The 15,441-nt window shown below is 41.9% G+C and overlaps 1 protein-coding gene across 1 annotated transcript in view; it reads left to right on the top strand.

Annotated features, from left to right (window-relative positions):
* HEATR6 (HEAT repeat containing 6) overlaps window positions 1-15,441 on the top strand; it is a 188,030-nt gene that overhangs the window by 99,650 nt on the left and 72,939 nt on the right. Inside the window, exons 8-9 of the mRNA XM_053706936.1 lie at window positions 2,938-3,203; window positions 8,095-8,272. Of these exons, the coding sequence (XP_053562911.1) occupies window positions 2,938-3,203; window positions 8,095-8,272 (444 nt within the window). The remainder of the gene's footprint in view (window positions 1-2,937; window positions 3,204-8,094; window positions 8,273-15,441) is intronic.

Raw genomic sequence — 15,441 nt, 5'->3', positions numbered from 1 at the left:
CCCCTACTCTGAATCTGGATCAAGAGACCAGAAATTCTCTTCTATGGTGGCTTTCTCGGCCACATCTGTCCAGGGGGATGCCATTCAGCAGGCCGGACTGGACAATTGTAACAACAGACGCCAGCCTACTAGGTTGGGGCGCTGTCTGGAATTCTCTGAAGGCTCAGGGACAATGGAATCAGGAGGAGAGTCTCCTACCAATAAACATTCTGGAATTGAGAGCAGTTCTCAATGCCCTTCTGGCTTGGCCCCAGTTAACAACTCGGGGGTTCATCAGGTTTCAGTCGGACAACATCACGACTGTAGCTTACATCAACCATCAGGGAGGGACAAGAAGCTCCCTAGCAATGATGGAAGTATCAAAGATAATTCGCTGGGCAGAGTCTCACTCTTGCCACCTGTCAGCAATCCACATCCCGGGAGTGGAGAACTGGGAGGTGGATTTCTTAAGTCGTCAGACTTTTCATCCGGGGGAGTGGGAACTTCATCCGGAGGTCTTTGCCCAAATACTTCGACGTTGGGGCAAACCAGAGATAGATCTCATGGCGTCTCGACAGAACGCCAAGCTTCCTCGTTACGGGTCCAGATCCAGGGATCCGGGAGCGGTTCTGATAGATGCTTTGACAGCACCTTGGACCTTCGGGATGGCTTATGTGTTTCCACCCTTCCCGATGCTTCCTCGATTGATTGCCAGAATCAAACAGGAGAGAGCATCAGTGATTCTAATAGCGCCTGCTCTCTGAAGCTGACTGCTTGGAAATTGAACGCTTGATTTTATCAAAACGTGGTTTTTCTGAGTCAGTTATTGATACCTTAATACAGGCTAGGAAGCCTGTTACCAGAAAGATTTACCATAAGATATGGCGCAAATACTTATATTGGTGCGAATCCAAGAGTTACTCATGGAGTAAGGTTAGGATTCCGAGGATATTGTCTTTTCTACAAGAAGGTTTAGAAAAGGGTTTATCCGCTAGTTCCTTAAAGGGACAGATTTCAGCTCTGTCCATTCTTTTACACAAACGTCTGTCAGAAGTTCCGGACGTTCAAGCTTTTTGTCAGGCTTTAGCTAGGATCAAGCCTGTGTTTAAAACTGTTGCTCCACCATGGAGTTTGAACTTAGTTCTTAATGTTTTACAAGGTGTTCCGTTTGAACCCCTTCATTCCATTGATATCAAGCTGTTATCTTGGAAAGTTCTGTTTTTAATGGCGATTTCCTCGGCTCGAAGAGTCTCTGAGTTATCTGCTTTACATTGTGATTCTCCTTATCTGATTTTTCATTCAGACAAGGTAGTTCTGCGTACTAAACCTTGGTTCCTACCTAAGGTGGTCACTAACAGGAATATCAATCAAGAGATTGTGGTTCCATCTTTGTGTCCTAATCCTCCTTCGAAGAAGGAACGTCTGCTACACAATCTAGATGTAGTCCGTGCCCTGAAATTTTATCTACAGGCAACTAAGGATTTTCGACAAACGTCTTCCCTGTTTGTCGTTTATTCTGGTCAGAGGAGAGGTCAAAAAGCTTCGGCTACCTCTCTCTCTTTTTGGCTTCGTAGCATAATACGGTTAGCCTATGAGACTGCTGGACAGCAGCCTCCTGAAAGAATTACAGCACATTCTACTAGAGCTGTGGCTTCCACTTGGGCCTTTAAGAATGAGGCTTCTGTTGAACAGATTTGCAAGGCTGCAACTTGGTCTTCTCTTCATACTTTTTCCAAATTTTACAAATTTGACACTTTTGCTTCTTCGGAGGCTGTTTTTGGGAGAAAGGTTCTTCAGGCAGTGGTTCCTTCCGTATAAAGAGCCTGCCTGTCCCTCCCGTCATCCGTGTACTTTAGCTTTGGTATTGGTATCCCAGAAGTAATGATGACCCGTGGACTGACCACACAACAAAATTTATGCTTACCTGATAAATTCCTTTCTCCTGTAGTGTGGTCAGTCCACGGCCCGCCCTGTTTTTTATGGCAGGTAAAAAATTTTTGAATTATACTCCAGTCACCACTACACCCTTTGGCTTCTCCTTTCTCGTTGGTCCTTGGTCGAATGACTGGAGGTGACGTAGAGGGGAGGAGCTATATAGCAGCTCTGCTGGGTGAATCCTCTTGCACTTCCTGTTGGGGAGGAGTTAATATCCCAGAAGTAATGATGACCCGTGGACTGACCACACTACAGGAGAAAGGAATTTATCAGGTAAGCATAAATTTTGTTTTTCAAATTTCAGTTATAGAAAATTTGGTAAAATAAATAATGAAAGTGCATTGCATTGCACGCAAGCGATAGCGGGTTTATTGCGGCTGTTTGCAAACGTGTCAGCGCTATTATAACAAGTCTAAAGTAAGCGCAATCGCTTGAGCACAATTTAAGTTACGCGCGTTGGAAAAGCACAACCTGAGAGCTTTGGTTAACTGTTTCGCGAAATAGAACATATGCCACCATGTGAACAACACTAGAATGTGAAATATTCATATTTTCATGTTGGGTTTAGAATATGCAGTCCAGTTTGCGAACGAGTAAGGTGTTAGGTTTTTTTTTGCCACTTTTCTTGCTTTATTGACTTCTATGGGGGAATACATTAACGCGCACGTGATATTCTAACTTTGGCCTTTTGTGCACATTAGGTTAGCACGTGAGCAAACTGTAATACACGCGTTGCCCAGCTCGCGCAAAAAGCTTACTCCTAGTGGAGTTAGCGCGCAAGCTGAAGCATTAAATACCGCTCCACTTGTAATCTGGTCCTTTATGGGGAATTATTTGATAATGATTTTCACATTTTTTTTGTTGTTGACGATTGATTACTAGTTATTATTTTAGATGTCTAATAGAAAGCTGTTATATACAGATATTCTACAATATCAACAACTTCCACTAAGCTTTGCATAAAAGTTGTTTGTTTCTTATTTATTTATTTTAATTGTTAAAATGCATTATTTTTCCAATCAGAACAAAAAGAAGAAATCCAGAGGTAAACAAAGAAGAGGTCAGCAAGAAGAAGAAAGCAAAGACGAGTTAGAAAATGAAATAGACGGAATATTACCAAGCATGGAAACCCTAAACGTTTCTGCAGCAGATACACAGTACAGTCCATATTTAGGACCACAGATATCTCCTTTCAAGAATCGGCTAGGAGGAAAAGACAGTTTCAGAAAGATGAACAGCAGTGATTCTGAATATTCTGATACAGAAGGGGGTCTGCAGAATAAAATAAGGTCAGGACTTTAATTCTGCCTTTTTTTATTTAGATGTTGGGAGATAAATATTTTTATTCTCAAATATTATAATTCGCATTTAGTTAAACAAAGTCTGGGGTCAATTACAGTCCCGTAGAAAAACATATCTAATGATTTTCAATAGAAAAACCCCTTTTAAACTCTGAAGCTTTTTTTATAAATCATTTGCTAAGTTTTTCTAAAGGATTGTGATCAACCTCTGGGTGTTTATATATATATATATATATATATATATATATATATATATATATATATATATATATATATATATATATATATATTAGTCCTAAAGCCTGTGTACACGGGCCATTTTTTGCAGTACAGCGGTTCTCTATTTTGCTCTCTCTGCCCCCTCTCTTTTGCTCTTTCTTTCCCCCTCCTCTTCTGCTCTCTCCCCCCTCTCTCTCTCTTTTGCTCTTTCTCCCCTCTCTTTTGCTCTCTCTCTCTCCCCCCTCTCTTTTGCTCTCTCTTTTCCTCCCTCTCTTTTGCTCTCTCTCTCTCCCCTCTCTTTTGCTCTCTCTCTCTCCCCTCTCTTTTGCTCTCTCTCCCCTCTCTTTTGCTCTCTCTCCCCTCTCTTTTGCTCTCTCTCTCTCTCCCCTCTCTTTTGCTCTCTCTCTCTCTCCCCTCTCTTTTGCTCTCTCTCTCTCCCCTCTCTTTTGCTCTCTCTCTCCCCTCTCTTTTGCTCTCTCTCTCCCCCCTCTTTTGCTCTCTCTCTCTCCCCCTCTTTTGCTGTCTCTCTCCCTCTCTCTTTTGCTGTTTCTCTCCCTCTCTCTTTTGCTGTTTCTCTCCCTCTCTCTTTTGCCGTTTTTCTCCCTTTCTCTCCCCCTCTCTTTGGCTCTCTCTAACCCCCCTCTTTTGCTCTCTCTCCCCCTCTGTTTTGCTCTCTCTTCCCCTCTCTTTTGCTCTCCCCCCCCCCCTTTTGCTCTCTCTCCCCCCCTCTTTTGCTCTCTCTCCCCCCCTCTTTTGCTCTCTCTCCCCTTTCTTTTGCTCTCTCTCCCCTTTCTTTTGCTCTCTCTCCCCTTTCTTTTGCTCTCTCTCCCCTTTCTTTTGCTCTCTCTCCCCTTTCTTTTGCTCTCTCTCCCCTTTCTTTTGCTCTCCCCCCCCCCCTTTTGCTGTTTCTCTCCCCCTCTTTTGCTCTCTCTCTTTCTCCTTTCTTTTGCTCTCTTTCCCCCCTCTTTTGCTGTTTCTCTCCCCCTCTTTTGCTCTCTCTCTTTTGCTCTCTTTCCCCCTCTCTTTTGCTCTCTTTCCCCCTCTCTTTTGCTCTATCTCTCCCCCTCTCTGTTTGCTCTCTCCCCCCTTTTTTTGCTCTCGCCCCCCTTTTTTTGCTTGCTCTCTCCCTCTCTTTTGCTCTCTTTATCCCCCGCTCTTTTTCTCTCTCCCCCTCTTTCTTTTGCTCTCTTCTCCCCTCTCTTTCTTTTGCTCTCTTCCCCCCTCTCTTTTGCTCTCTCTCCCCCTCTCTTTTGCTCTCTCTCCCCCTCTCTTTTGCTCTCCCTCCCCCTCTCTTTTGCTCTCCCTCCCCCTCTCTTTTGCTCTCCCTCCCCCTCTCTTTTGCTCTCCCTCCCCCTCTCTTTTGCTCTCCCTCCCCCTCTCTTTTGCTCTCCCTCCCCCATTCTTTTGCTCTCCCTCCCCCATTCTTTTGCTCTCCCTCCCCCTCTCTTTTGCTCTCTCTCTCCCTCTCTTTTGCTCTCTCTCTCCCCTCTCTTTTGCTCTCTCTCTATCCCCTCTCTTTTGCTCTCTCTCTATCCCCTCTCTTTTGCTCTCTCTCTATCCCCTCTCTTTTGCTCTCTCTCTATCCCCTCTCTTTTGCTCTCTCTCTATCCCCTCTCTTTTGCTCTCTCTCTATCCCCTCTCTTTTGCTCTCTCTCTATCCCCTCTCTTTTGCTCTCTCTCTATCCCCTCTCTTTTGCTCTCTCTCTATCCCCTCTCTTTTGCTCTCTCTCTATCCCCCCTCTTTTGGGCTCTCTCACGTCCGCACGGCCCCGCCCGCGTTACGCCTGTGTCACGCCCGGCCCCGCCCCCTGTCACGCCAGTCGGTCCCAGATGCCAGGATGTTAGTCTGTTGAAGGCCAGGTGTGTTTGACCTCGTGCAGTCTCTGGCCTTTTTATATTATAGGATATCTTTTTCTGTGGTGTTACAGTTCTTCTTTGTGTAGGGCACAAGTATAAATCCTTTCATACACGCACAGGGAGGCAGTCTACAGAACATATTACTGATGTTCAAGGGGTAGGGGATCACCATTGCTCACAATGACCCCTTTCTCTATTTTATAAACTGTGAAGGTGACATGGGCCCTGTAAGGGTCCCAACCCCAGGTAACCCAAACTACCTGGTGGTGTGTGTTACCAATTATGTACAGACATGGTTTTGCTCACCACTCTTATCTCTGAGGAATTAAAGGGACAGTAAAGTCAAAACTATTGATAGAGCACAACATTTTAATAAACTTTCCAATTTAAGTTAGCAATGTTGCTTGGTTTTCTTGGTATCCTTTGTTAAAGAGTGATCGTAGGTGAGAACAGGAGTGTAAATTTCCCAATCAGTGTTACCACTCCGGAATCCTAGGATGCGCACAGTCCCACACGTTGTATCCCTTGGAATTCAGAAAGAAAATGTCCAAATGTTCCCAAAGATAGTGTTATTAGGAAACTATAGTGGCCGCTCTTCTCAAAACCATGCACAAGATGATCTAAAACAAAGAGAAATAAAAAGAAGACGCCTCTTGGAGCAATCAAATTTCACAATGTAGAATTATTTCCTCTATGTGGCAAATAATATACTCACTAGTGGAGCAGCACCAAATGTGCTGATTGAAGCAGACTGAGATCTCACATTGTCTCAGCTCACTGAACCAGGGTGTGGAGTCTGCTACTCCCAGCTGGGCTCAATCAGCTTCACAGGAATAATGATGTGAACACAAATGATTTTAAACAAATAAAACACCATTTATTAAAAGCATGTTAAAATCTTGTAGAGCTGATAAGCAAATCTAGCTCTTAAAACAGGTATGCAACGCGTTTCTTAGCCTTGCTGGCTGTTTCCTCTGGCATATTAAGGCTGAGAAACGCGTTGCGCACCTGTTTTAAGAGCTAGATATGCTTATCAGCTCTATAAGATTTTAAGTTCCTCTTTGCATACTTTTTCCAAATTCTCCAAATTTGATACTTTTGCCTCGGCTGAGGCCTCTTTTGGGAGAAAGGTTCTTCAAACGATGGTGCCTTCTGTTTAGGTCCTCCTGCCTTGTTCTTCCTCCCTGTTCATTCCGTGTCCTCTAACTTGGGTTTTGGGTGGCAGGCATTTTTCACCCTTGAGAAGAGTCTCTAAACTAAGAGGTAATCGACCAGATAGTGAGACGGTTGGGTCTACCAGAGAGAGTCATCATGGCTTCTCATTTCAACTACAAGCTTCCTCACTATTGTGTCATGTCTCGAGACCCTCAGAGTAGATAGATGCTCTAGTGTTTCCTTAGTCTTTCAATCTCATTTTATCTTGTTTCTCACTTTTATGTTGCTATTCACTATCCAGGGTGATAGACAAAATCAAACAGGAACGTGCATCTGTATTATTGCTCCGGGTTGGCCTTGCAGGATTGGTATGCAGACCTGATTCAGATGTCCTCATGCCCACCTTGTCATCTTTCTTTCAGAAAAGATCTTCTTATTAAGACTTCAAGACTCTGAATGACCCTTGATGGCCTGACAATTTAGTCCTGTTTACAAAGAGGTTTTTCTGATAAGGTGATTGATATCTTTAATACAGGCTAAAAAAAACTGTCACCAGGTGTATCTACCATAAGGTTTGGAAACACATTTTATCCTGGTGTACAACAAAAGGGATGCTGTTGGAAATTTTCTAGAATTCTTTAATTTCTTCTAGATGGCCTAGAGAAAGGTATATCAGCCAGTTCATGTAAAGGTCAGATTTCTGCTTTATCTGTCATATACCACATACAGCATAATGCTGAGCGGCATGCATGGCTATTGGCTAAGAGGTGAAAATATTACCTCATTGAAAAAATAGCGTGGTGGTTACCTGTGAATTTCACTGCTTGGGTATATGATCCCACATGTGATGATCTTGTGGAATCTCACCATCATATGAAAGAAAACATTATTTATGCTTACTTGATACATTAATTTCTTTCATGATGGTGAGAGTCCATGACCCTCACCATTCTTTTTTTTTATTATAGTTGACAGCAAAACTTGTTTCATTTACCTTATTTGACTTTCCTTGCTTTCTAGTCTCCTTCCATTTCTTCGGCCATATGAGTGAGTGATTCTGGGAGAGTAGGCGAGTTCAAAGCTCTGGTTTGTAGTTTTGTCTCCTTCTAGTTAACAGGGGTTGTAATCCCATGAAGAATTTAATTTATCAGGTACGCATACATTTTGTTTTATTTAAATTTATGCAAAGTGGTTATGATAAATTTAAATTATAGGGTCTTAATATCCAGGTCTTTCAACAACAAAAAAAGATGAGGAAAGAAAGTTAGTTTGGAGAAAATATTTTTACACAACTGGCCAGTGTCTTAAAATTATATTTTCAATTTGGAATGTATTATAATGCACCCCTATACTCTGAGTGAAAATCAGTATATGGAGGGTTTGACATATCCTAGTAATATAGAAGCCATGATTTATAGTATTTCTCTTTTTTTAGGGTTGCTCCTAACTTCCAAACAAAATTTTTAACCTCTATTTTAGTATTTTATTGAAGTAAATATGTTTCCTTTTGATATTTCTTGCTTGTTTTAGTATCTTCTTTGGTAGCTTCCCAATGTATCAGATCAATTAAATAAGCTCTTAGAGTCTCAAAAATATAGTCAATAAAGTGTTAGTATAAGTGCTGCAAGATAATATCTTTATTTTTTAGGTCATTTCAAGCAAAAGTTCGACAAGGAGCTTTATCATGCTTTCTATCTACAATAAAATCTATTGAGAAGAAGATTTTTTATGGTTATTGGTCAGCCTTTGTGCCAGATATGCCCGGAATAGGATGCCCTCAGTCGGTTTCGTTGATGACCATTGCTCTTAAAGATCATTCTCCAAAGGTAGCATTTGTCTTTATTTTTTTTTTGTTTAGTAGTTATAAGGGGAACAACGTCTATAAAATAAATATTCAAATTTTGTACATTTTAAAGACATTAAAGTGAAAGTAAATTATTCCTCATTGCAATATATCATAATAATCTATAGGTGAAATATAACATTTTCGCATGTTTTTTTTTCCGTTTACTTCAATCTAATTGTTTATATTTCTATTATTTATTTCCCTACCGTTCTTGGCTTTACTCCTCCCACCCTCCTCTTCCTGGATTTTGTATTCATTACGTATAGAGCGGTCCCACCCGCTCTACACGTAGGCTTGAAATCTCGTTCACGATTTTGTGATCTATTGCGCATGCGCTAATTGGCGATCGGCGTACAAATGCGCATGCAAACTTTCTCATCCCCTATTGAAAACGCGCATGCGTCAAACTGTTTGGCTAGGACGCTGAAAATCTTGGCAGCAAATGATCGTCAGGAATGCGCATGCGCGAATTGTGAACGCGCGACTGACATCACCGTGCTTATTTTGGACTCCGTGCATGAGCATTCGATGCGAGCAGGCTGTGACGTAGCTTTCTGGCCGCCGATCGGCCAGAAAGTCAATTGGTAACTGCAAAAAACGTGACCAGGAAATAAACTGACTCATCTGCAACGGGCTGAATTGAAGATGCCAAAAATATGCGGTTAAATGCGGCGAAAAGGGTATTTATGTACACAATTAAAAAATATCATGAATGAAAGTGCTGTTGTTTTTTAAGGATTTATGTAAATCTGCAGAGCTGAAGAGCTAAGTTTACTTTCACTTTAAACACAACTTTTATTCCCAATAACAGTTAACGCGTGAGCACAATCGCGATTTACGATAGAATGATTACCGCGTTCGCAGAGCTCTGGTTAACTGTGTCGCAAAACAAAAAGTTGCTCAGAAACATATTAAAAATGCATTACAAAGTACAGTTACACACATAATAACACTAATATATATATATATATATATATATATATATTTAATTGTGCAAAAAAGTGATAATGGCTCAAAGATATGAGGTCTCAGGTGTTAGAAAACAAAAGGCAAGCAAAGGGCTTTAACATAGAGTTACATACATGTGCATGTCTAAATATGTATATGTTTATATGTGTGTACATATATATTTATATGTGTATATATGTATTTACAGACACATATAAACACATAAATACATATGTACACAGATATACTGTATATACTTACTTGTAGAAAAAAGAACCCGCACTCACTGGACTTCAAATACAGTAAAACAATTATTTAATGTGTGACGTTTCGGGGACTTGCTCCCCTTCCTCAGACTAACAAACAGTGCAACACAGCAAACCTATAAAAACCATATGCCCCTCCCCTCATGTTTAAAAATTGATATTGATATTTACATAATTTATCGTTGGGAAACAAAGATCATAGCATAACAGCATGACAACTTCACACAGAACTGTCATTCATTGTTTGTTACAAAGTAGCTATTAGCAGAGGCTGCATAGAGCAGCGTTACCCCTGATCAGTACAAATAACAAACATCCTTCAGTGGATAATAAATAGATCCGCGTTCCCAAATAAAATACATAGAAAAATAGAAAGCCAGCATCAGAAACATCTATATACATCAGGCATATGGCAAGGCTAATAGCATTCGCAAGAGCATAAAAATGTATAGTTTCTCTTGTAAGGTGTATCCAGTCCACGGATCATCCATTACTTGTGGGATATTCTCATTCCCAACAGGAAGTTGCAAGAGGACACCCACAGCAGAGCTGTAATATAGCTCCTCCCCTAACTGTCATAGCCAGTCATTCTCTTGCAACTCTCAACAAGCTAGGATGTTGTAGGAGAGAGTGGTTAAATATAGTTAGTTTATTTTCTTCAATCAAAAGTTTGTTATTTTTAAATAGTAACAGAGTTGTGCTATTTTATCTCAGGCAGTAAATAGAAGAAGAATCTGCCTGAGGTTTCTATGATCTTAGCAGGTTGTAACTAAGATCCATTGCTATTCTCACATATGTCTGAGGGGATTACACAGATGAGGTAACTTCAGCGAGAGAATGGCGTGCAGTTTATTCTGCTATCAGGTATGTGCAGTTATAATTTTTTCTAGAGATGGAAAACACTAGAAAATGCTGCTGATACCGGATTAATGTAAGTTAAGCCTGAATACAGTGATTTAATAACGACTGGTATCATGCTTACTCCCAGGGGTAATACCCTTATGATATTGCAATATAAACGTTTGCTGGCATGTTTAATCGTTTTTATATATGCATTGGTGATAAAACTTTATTGGGGCCTAGTTTTTTTCCACATGGCTGGCTTAAATTTTGACTAGAAACAGTTTTACTGAGGCTTTCCACTGTTATAGTATAAAAGCTACAGTTGGTGCAGTTAAAATTACAAACTGTGACATCCAGCTTCCCTCAGGAGTCCCCTGTATGCTAAAGGACATCTCTAAAGGGCTCAAAGGCTTTCCAAAGTCGTTTATTGGGGAAGGTAGGACCACAGCTTGCTGTGGCAGTTGGTTGTGACTGTTAAAAAAACAAACAAACAAAAAAAAAAGTCTATTTCGTTTTTTTGATCCGTTTTTTGAACTAAGGGGTTAATCATGCATTTGCAAGTGGATGCAATGCTCTGCTAGCCTATTACATACACTGTAAAAATTTCTTTGATTTACTGCATTTTTTCACTGTTTTTCAAATTCTGACAAAATTTGTTTCTCTTAAAGGCACAGTACCGTTTTTTATATTTGCTTGTTAACTTGATTTAAAGTGTTTTCCAAGCTTGCTAGTCTCATTGCTAGTCTGTATAAACATGTCTGACATAGAAGAAACTCCTTGTTCATTATGTTTAAAAGCCATGGTGGAACCCCCTCTTAGAATGTGTACCAAATGTACTGATTTCATTTTATGCAATAAAGATCATATTCTGTTTTTAAAAAAATTATCACCAGAGGAATCTGACGAGGGGAAAGTTATGCCGACTAACTCTCCCCACGTGTCAGACCCTTTGACTCCCGCCCAAGGGACTCATGCTCAAATGGCGCCAAGTACATCTAGGGCGCCCATAGCGTTTACTTTACAAGACATGGCGGCAGTCATGGATAAAACACTGTCAGTGGTATTAGCCAGACTACCTGAACTTAGAGGTTAGCGAGATAGCTCTGGGGTGAGACAAAATGCAGAGCATACTGACGCTTTAAGAACCATGTCTGATACTGCCTCACAATATGCAGAAGCTGAGGAAGGAGAGCTTCAGTCAGTGGGTGATGTTAATGACTCAGGCAAGATACCTGATTCTAATATTTCTACATTTAAATTTAAGCTTGAACACCTCTGCGTGTTACTTAGGGAGGTTTTAGCTGCTCTGAATGACTGTGATACCATTGCAGTGCCAGATAAATTTTGTAGACTGGATAAATGCTTTGCAGTGCCGGTGTGTACTGATGTTTTTCCAATACCTAAAAGGTTTACAGAAATTATTAATAAGGAATGGGATAGACCAGATGTGCCGTTCTCTTCCCCTCCTATTTTTAGAAAAATGTTTTCCAATAGACGCCACCACACGGGACTTATGGCAGACAGTCCCTAAGGTGGAGGGAGCAGTTTCTACTCTAGCAAAGCGTACTACTATCCCTGTCGAGGACAGTTGTGCTTTTTTAGAGCCAATGGATAAAAAATTAGAGGTTACCTTAAGAAAATATTTATTCAACAAGGTTTTATCCTACAGCCCATTGCATGCATTGCCCCTGTCACTGCTGCTGCGGCGTACTGGTTTGAGTCTCTGGAAGAGGCTTTACAGGTAGAGACTCCATTGGATGACATACTTGGCAAACTTAGAGCACTTAAGCTAGCCAATTATTTTATTTCTGATGCCATTGTTCATTTGAATAAACTAACGGCTAAGAATTCTGGTTTTGCTATACAGGCGTGCAGAGCGCTATGGCTTAAATCATGGTCAGCTGACGTGACTTTAAAATCTAAGCTACTTAACATTCCCTTCAAGGGGCAGACCCTATTCGGGCCTGGTTTGAAGGAGATTATTGCTGATATCACGGGAGGAAAAGGTTGTGCCCTTCCTCAGGACAGGTCCAAATCTAGGGCCAAACAGTCTAATTTTCGTGCCTTTCGAAACTTCAAGGCAGGTGCGGCATCAACTTCCTCTAATAATAAAAAAGAGGGAACTTTTGCTCAATCCAAGACGGTCTGGAGACCAAACCAGACTTGGAAAAAAGGTAAGCAGGTCAAAAAGCCTGCTGCTGCCTCTAAGACAGCATGAAGAAACGACCCCCTATCCGGTAACGGATCTAGTAGGGGGCAGACTTTCACTCTTCGCCCAGGCGTGGGCAAGAGATGTTCAGGATCCCTGGGCGTTGGAAATTATATCCCAGGGATATCTTCTGGACTTCAAAGCTTCCCCCCCAAAAGGGAGAGTTCACCTTTCACAATTACCTGCAAACCAGATAAAGAGTGAGGCATTCTTACACTGTGTACGAGACCTCCTAGTTATGGGAGTGATCCATCCAGTTCCAAAGGAGGAACAGGAACAGGGTTTTTACTCAAATCTGTTTGTGGTTCCCAAAAAAGAGGGAACCTTCAGACCGATTTTGGATCTAAAGATCTTAAACAAATTCCTCAAAGTTCCGTCGTTCAAGATGGAAACTATTCGTACCATCCTACCACTGATCCAGGAGGGTCAATATATGACTACAGTGGATCTAAAGGATGCTTATCTTCACATTCCGATACTCAAAGATCATCATCGGTTTCTCAGGTTTGCCTTTCAAGACAGGCATTACCAGTTGTAGCTCTTCCCTTTGGATTAGCTACAGCCCCAAGAATCTTTACAAAGGTTCTAGGGTCGCTTTTGGCGGTCCTAAGGCCGCGGGGCATAGCAGTAGCCCCTTATTTAGACGACATCCTGATACAGGCGTCAAACTTCCAAATTGCCAAGTCTCATACGGACGTAGTACTGGCATTTCTGAGGTCGCATGGGTGGAAAATGAACGAGGAAAAGTGTTCTCTATCCCCACTCACAAGAGTTTCCTTTCTAGGGACTCTGATAGATTCTGTAGAAATGAAAATTTACCTTGACGGAGTCCAGGTTATCAAAGCTTCTAAATTCCTGTCGGGTTCTTCATTCCATTCCGCGCCCTTTGGTGGCTCAGTGTATGGAAGTAATCGGCTTAATGGTAGCGGCAATGGACATAGTGCCGTTTGCACGCTTACATCTCAGACCGCTGCAACTATGCAGGCTCAGTCAGTGGAGCGGGGATTACACAGATTTGGCCCCTCAACTGAATCTGGACCAAGAGACCAGGGATCCTCTTCCCTGGTGGCTATCTCGGGTCCATCTGTCCAAAGGTATGACCTTCGCAGGCCAGATTGGACTTTTGTAACAACAAATGCCAGCCTTCTAGGTTGGGGTGCAGTCTGGAACTCCCTGAAGGCTCAGGGATCGTGGACTCAGGAGGAGTCTCTCCTTCCAATAAATATTCTGGAACTAAGAGCGATATTCAAGGCTCTTCAGGTTTGGCCTCAGTTAGCAACTCTGAGGTACATCAGATTTCAGTCGGTCAACATCACGACTGTAGCTTACATCAACCATCGAGGGGGAACAAGAAGTTCCCTAGAGATGTTAGAAGTTTCAAAAATAATTCACTGGGCAGAGATTCACTCTTGCCACCTATCAGCTATCCATATCCCAGGTGTAGAGCACTGGGAGGCGGATTTTCTAAGTCGTCAGACTTTTCATCCAGGAGAGTGGGAACTCCATCCGGAGGTATTTGCACAACTGATTCTCCGTTGGGGCAAACCAGAACTGGATCTCATGGCGTCTCGCCAGAACGCCAAGCTTCCGTGTTACGGATCCAGGTCCAGGGATCCCAAGGCGACACTGATAGATACTCTAGCAGCGCCCTGGTCTTTCAACCTGGCTTATGTGTTTCCACCGTTTCCTCTGCTCCCTCGACTGATTGCCAAGATCAAGCAGGAGAGAGCATCGGTGATTCTGATAGCACCTGCGTGGCCACGCAGGACCTTGTATGCAGATCTAGTGGACATGTCATCCTTTCCACCATGGTCTCTGCCTCTGAGACAGGACCTTCTACTTCAGGGTCCTTTCAACCATCCAAATCTAATTTCTCTGAGGCTGACTGCCTGGAGATTGAATGCTTGATTTTATCAAAGCGTGGCTTCTCCGAGTCAGTTATTGATACCTTAATACAGGCACGAAAGCCTGTCACCAGGAAAATTTACCATAAGGTATGGCGTAGATATCTTTATTGGTGTGAATCCAAGGGTTACTCATGGAGTAAGGTCAGGATTCCTAGGATTTTATCTTTTCTCCAAGAAGGTTTGGAAAAAGGATTGTCAGCTAGTTTCTTAAAGGGACAGATTTTTGCTCTGTCCTTTTGCACTAGCGTCTGGCAGATGTTCCAGACGTTCAGGCATTTTGTCAGGCTTTAGTTTGAATCAAGCCTGTGTTTAAACCTGTTGCTCCACCATGGAGCTTAAACTTGGTTCTTAAGGTTCTTCAAGGAGTTCCGTTTGAACCTCTTCATAGATATCAAACTTTTATCTTGGAAAGTTCTTTTTTTTTTTTTTTTTTTTTGGTAGCTATTTCCTCGGCTCGTAGAGTCTCTGAGCTATCTGCCTTACAATGTGATTCTCCTTATCTGATTTTTCATACGGATAAGGTAGTCCTGCGTACCAAACCTGGGTTCTTACCTAAGGTGGTATCTAACAAGAATATCAATCAAGAGATTGTGGTTCCATCCTTGTGTTACACAATCTGGACGTGGTCTGTGCTTTAAAGTTTTACTTACAAGCTACTAAAGATTTTCATCAAATATCTGCTTTGTTTGTTGTCTACTCTGGACAGAGGAGAGGTCAAAAGGCTTTGGCAACCTCTTTTTCTTTTTGGCTAAGAAGCTTAATCCGCTTAGCCTATGAGACTGCTGGACAGCAGCCTCCTGAAAGGATTACAGCTCATTCCACTAGAGCTGTGGCTTCCACTTGGGCCTTTAAAAATGAGGCTTCTGTTGAACAGATTTGCAAGGCGGCGACTTGGTCTTCGCTTCATACTTTTTCAAAATTTTACAAATTTGATACTTTTGCTTCTTCGGAGGCTATATTTGGGAGAAAGGTTTTA

Source organism: Bombina bombina, chromosome 3 (assembly GCF_027579735.1).
Source record: "Bombina bombina isolate aBomBom1 chromosome 3, aBomBom1.pri, whole genome shotgun sequence".
NCBI classification, from domain to species: Eukaryota; Metazoa; Chordata; class Amphibia; order Anura; family Bombinatoridae; genus Bombina; species Bombina bombina.
This window is presented reverse-complemented; position numbering and strand designations above follow the sequence as displayed.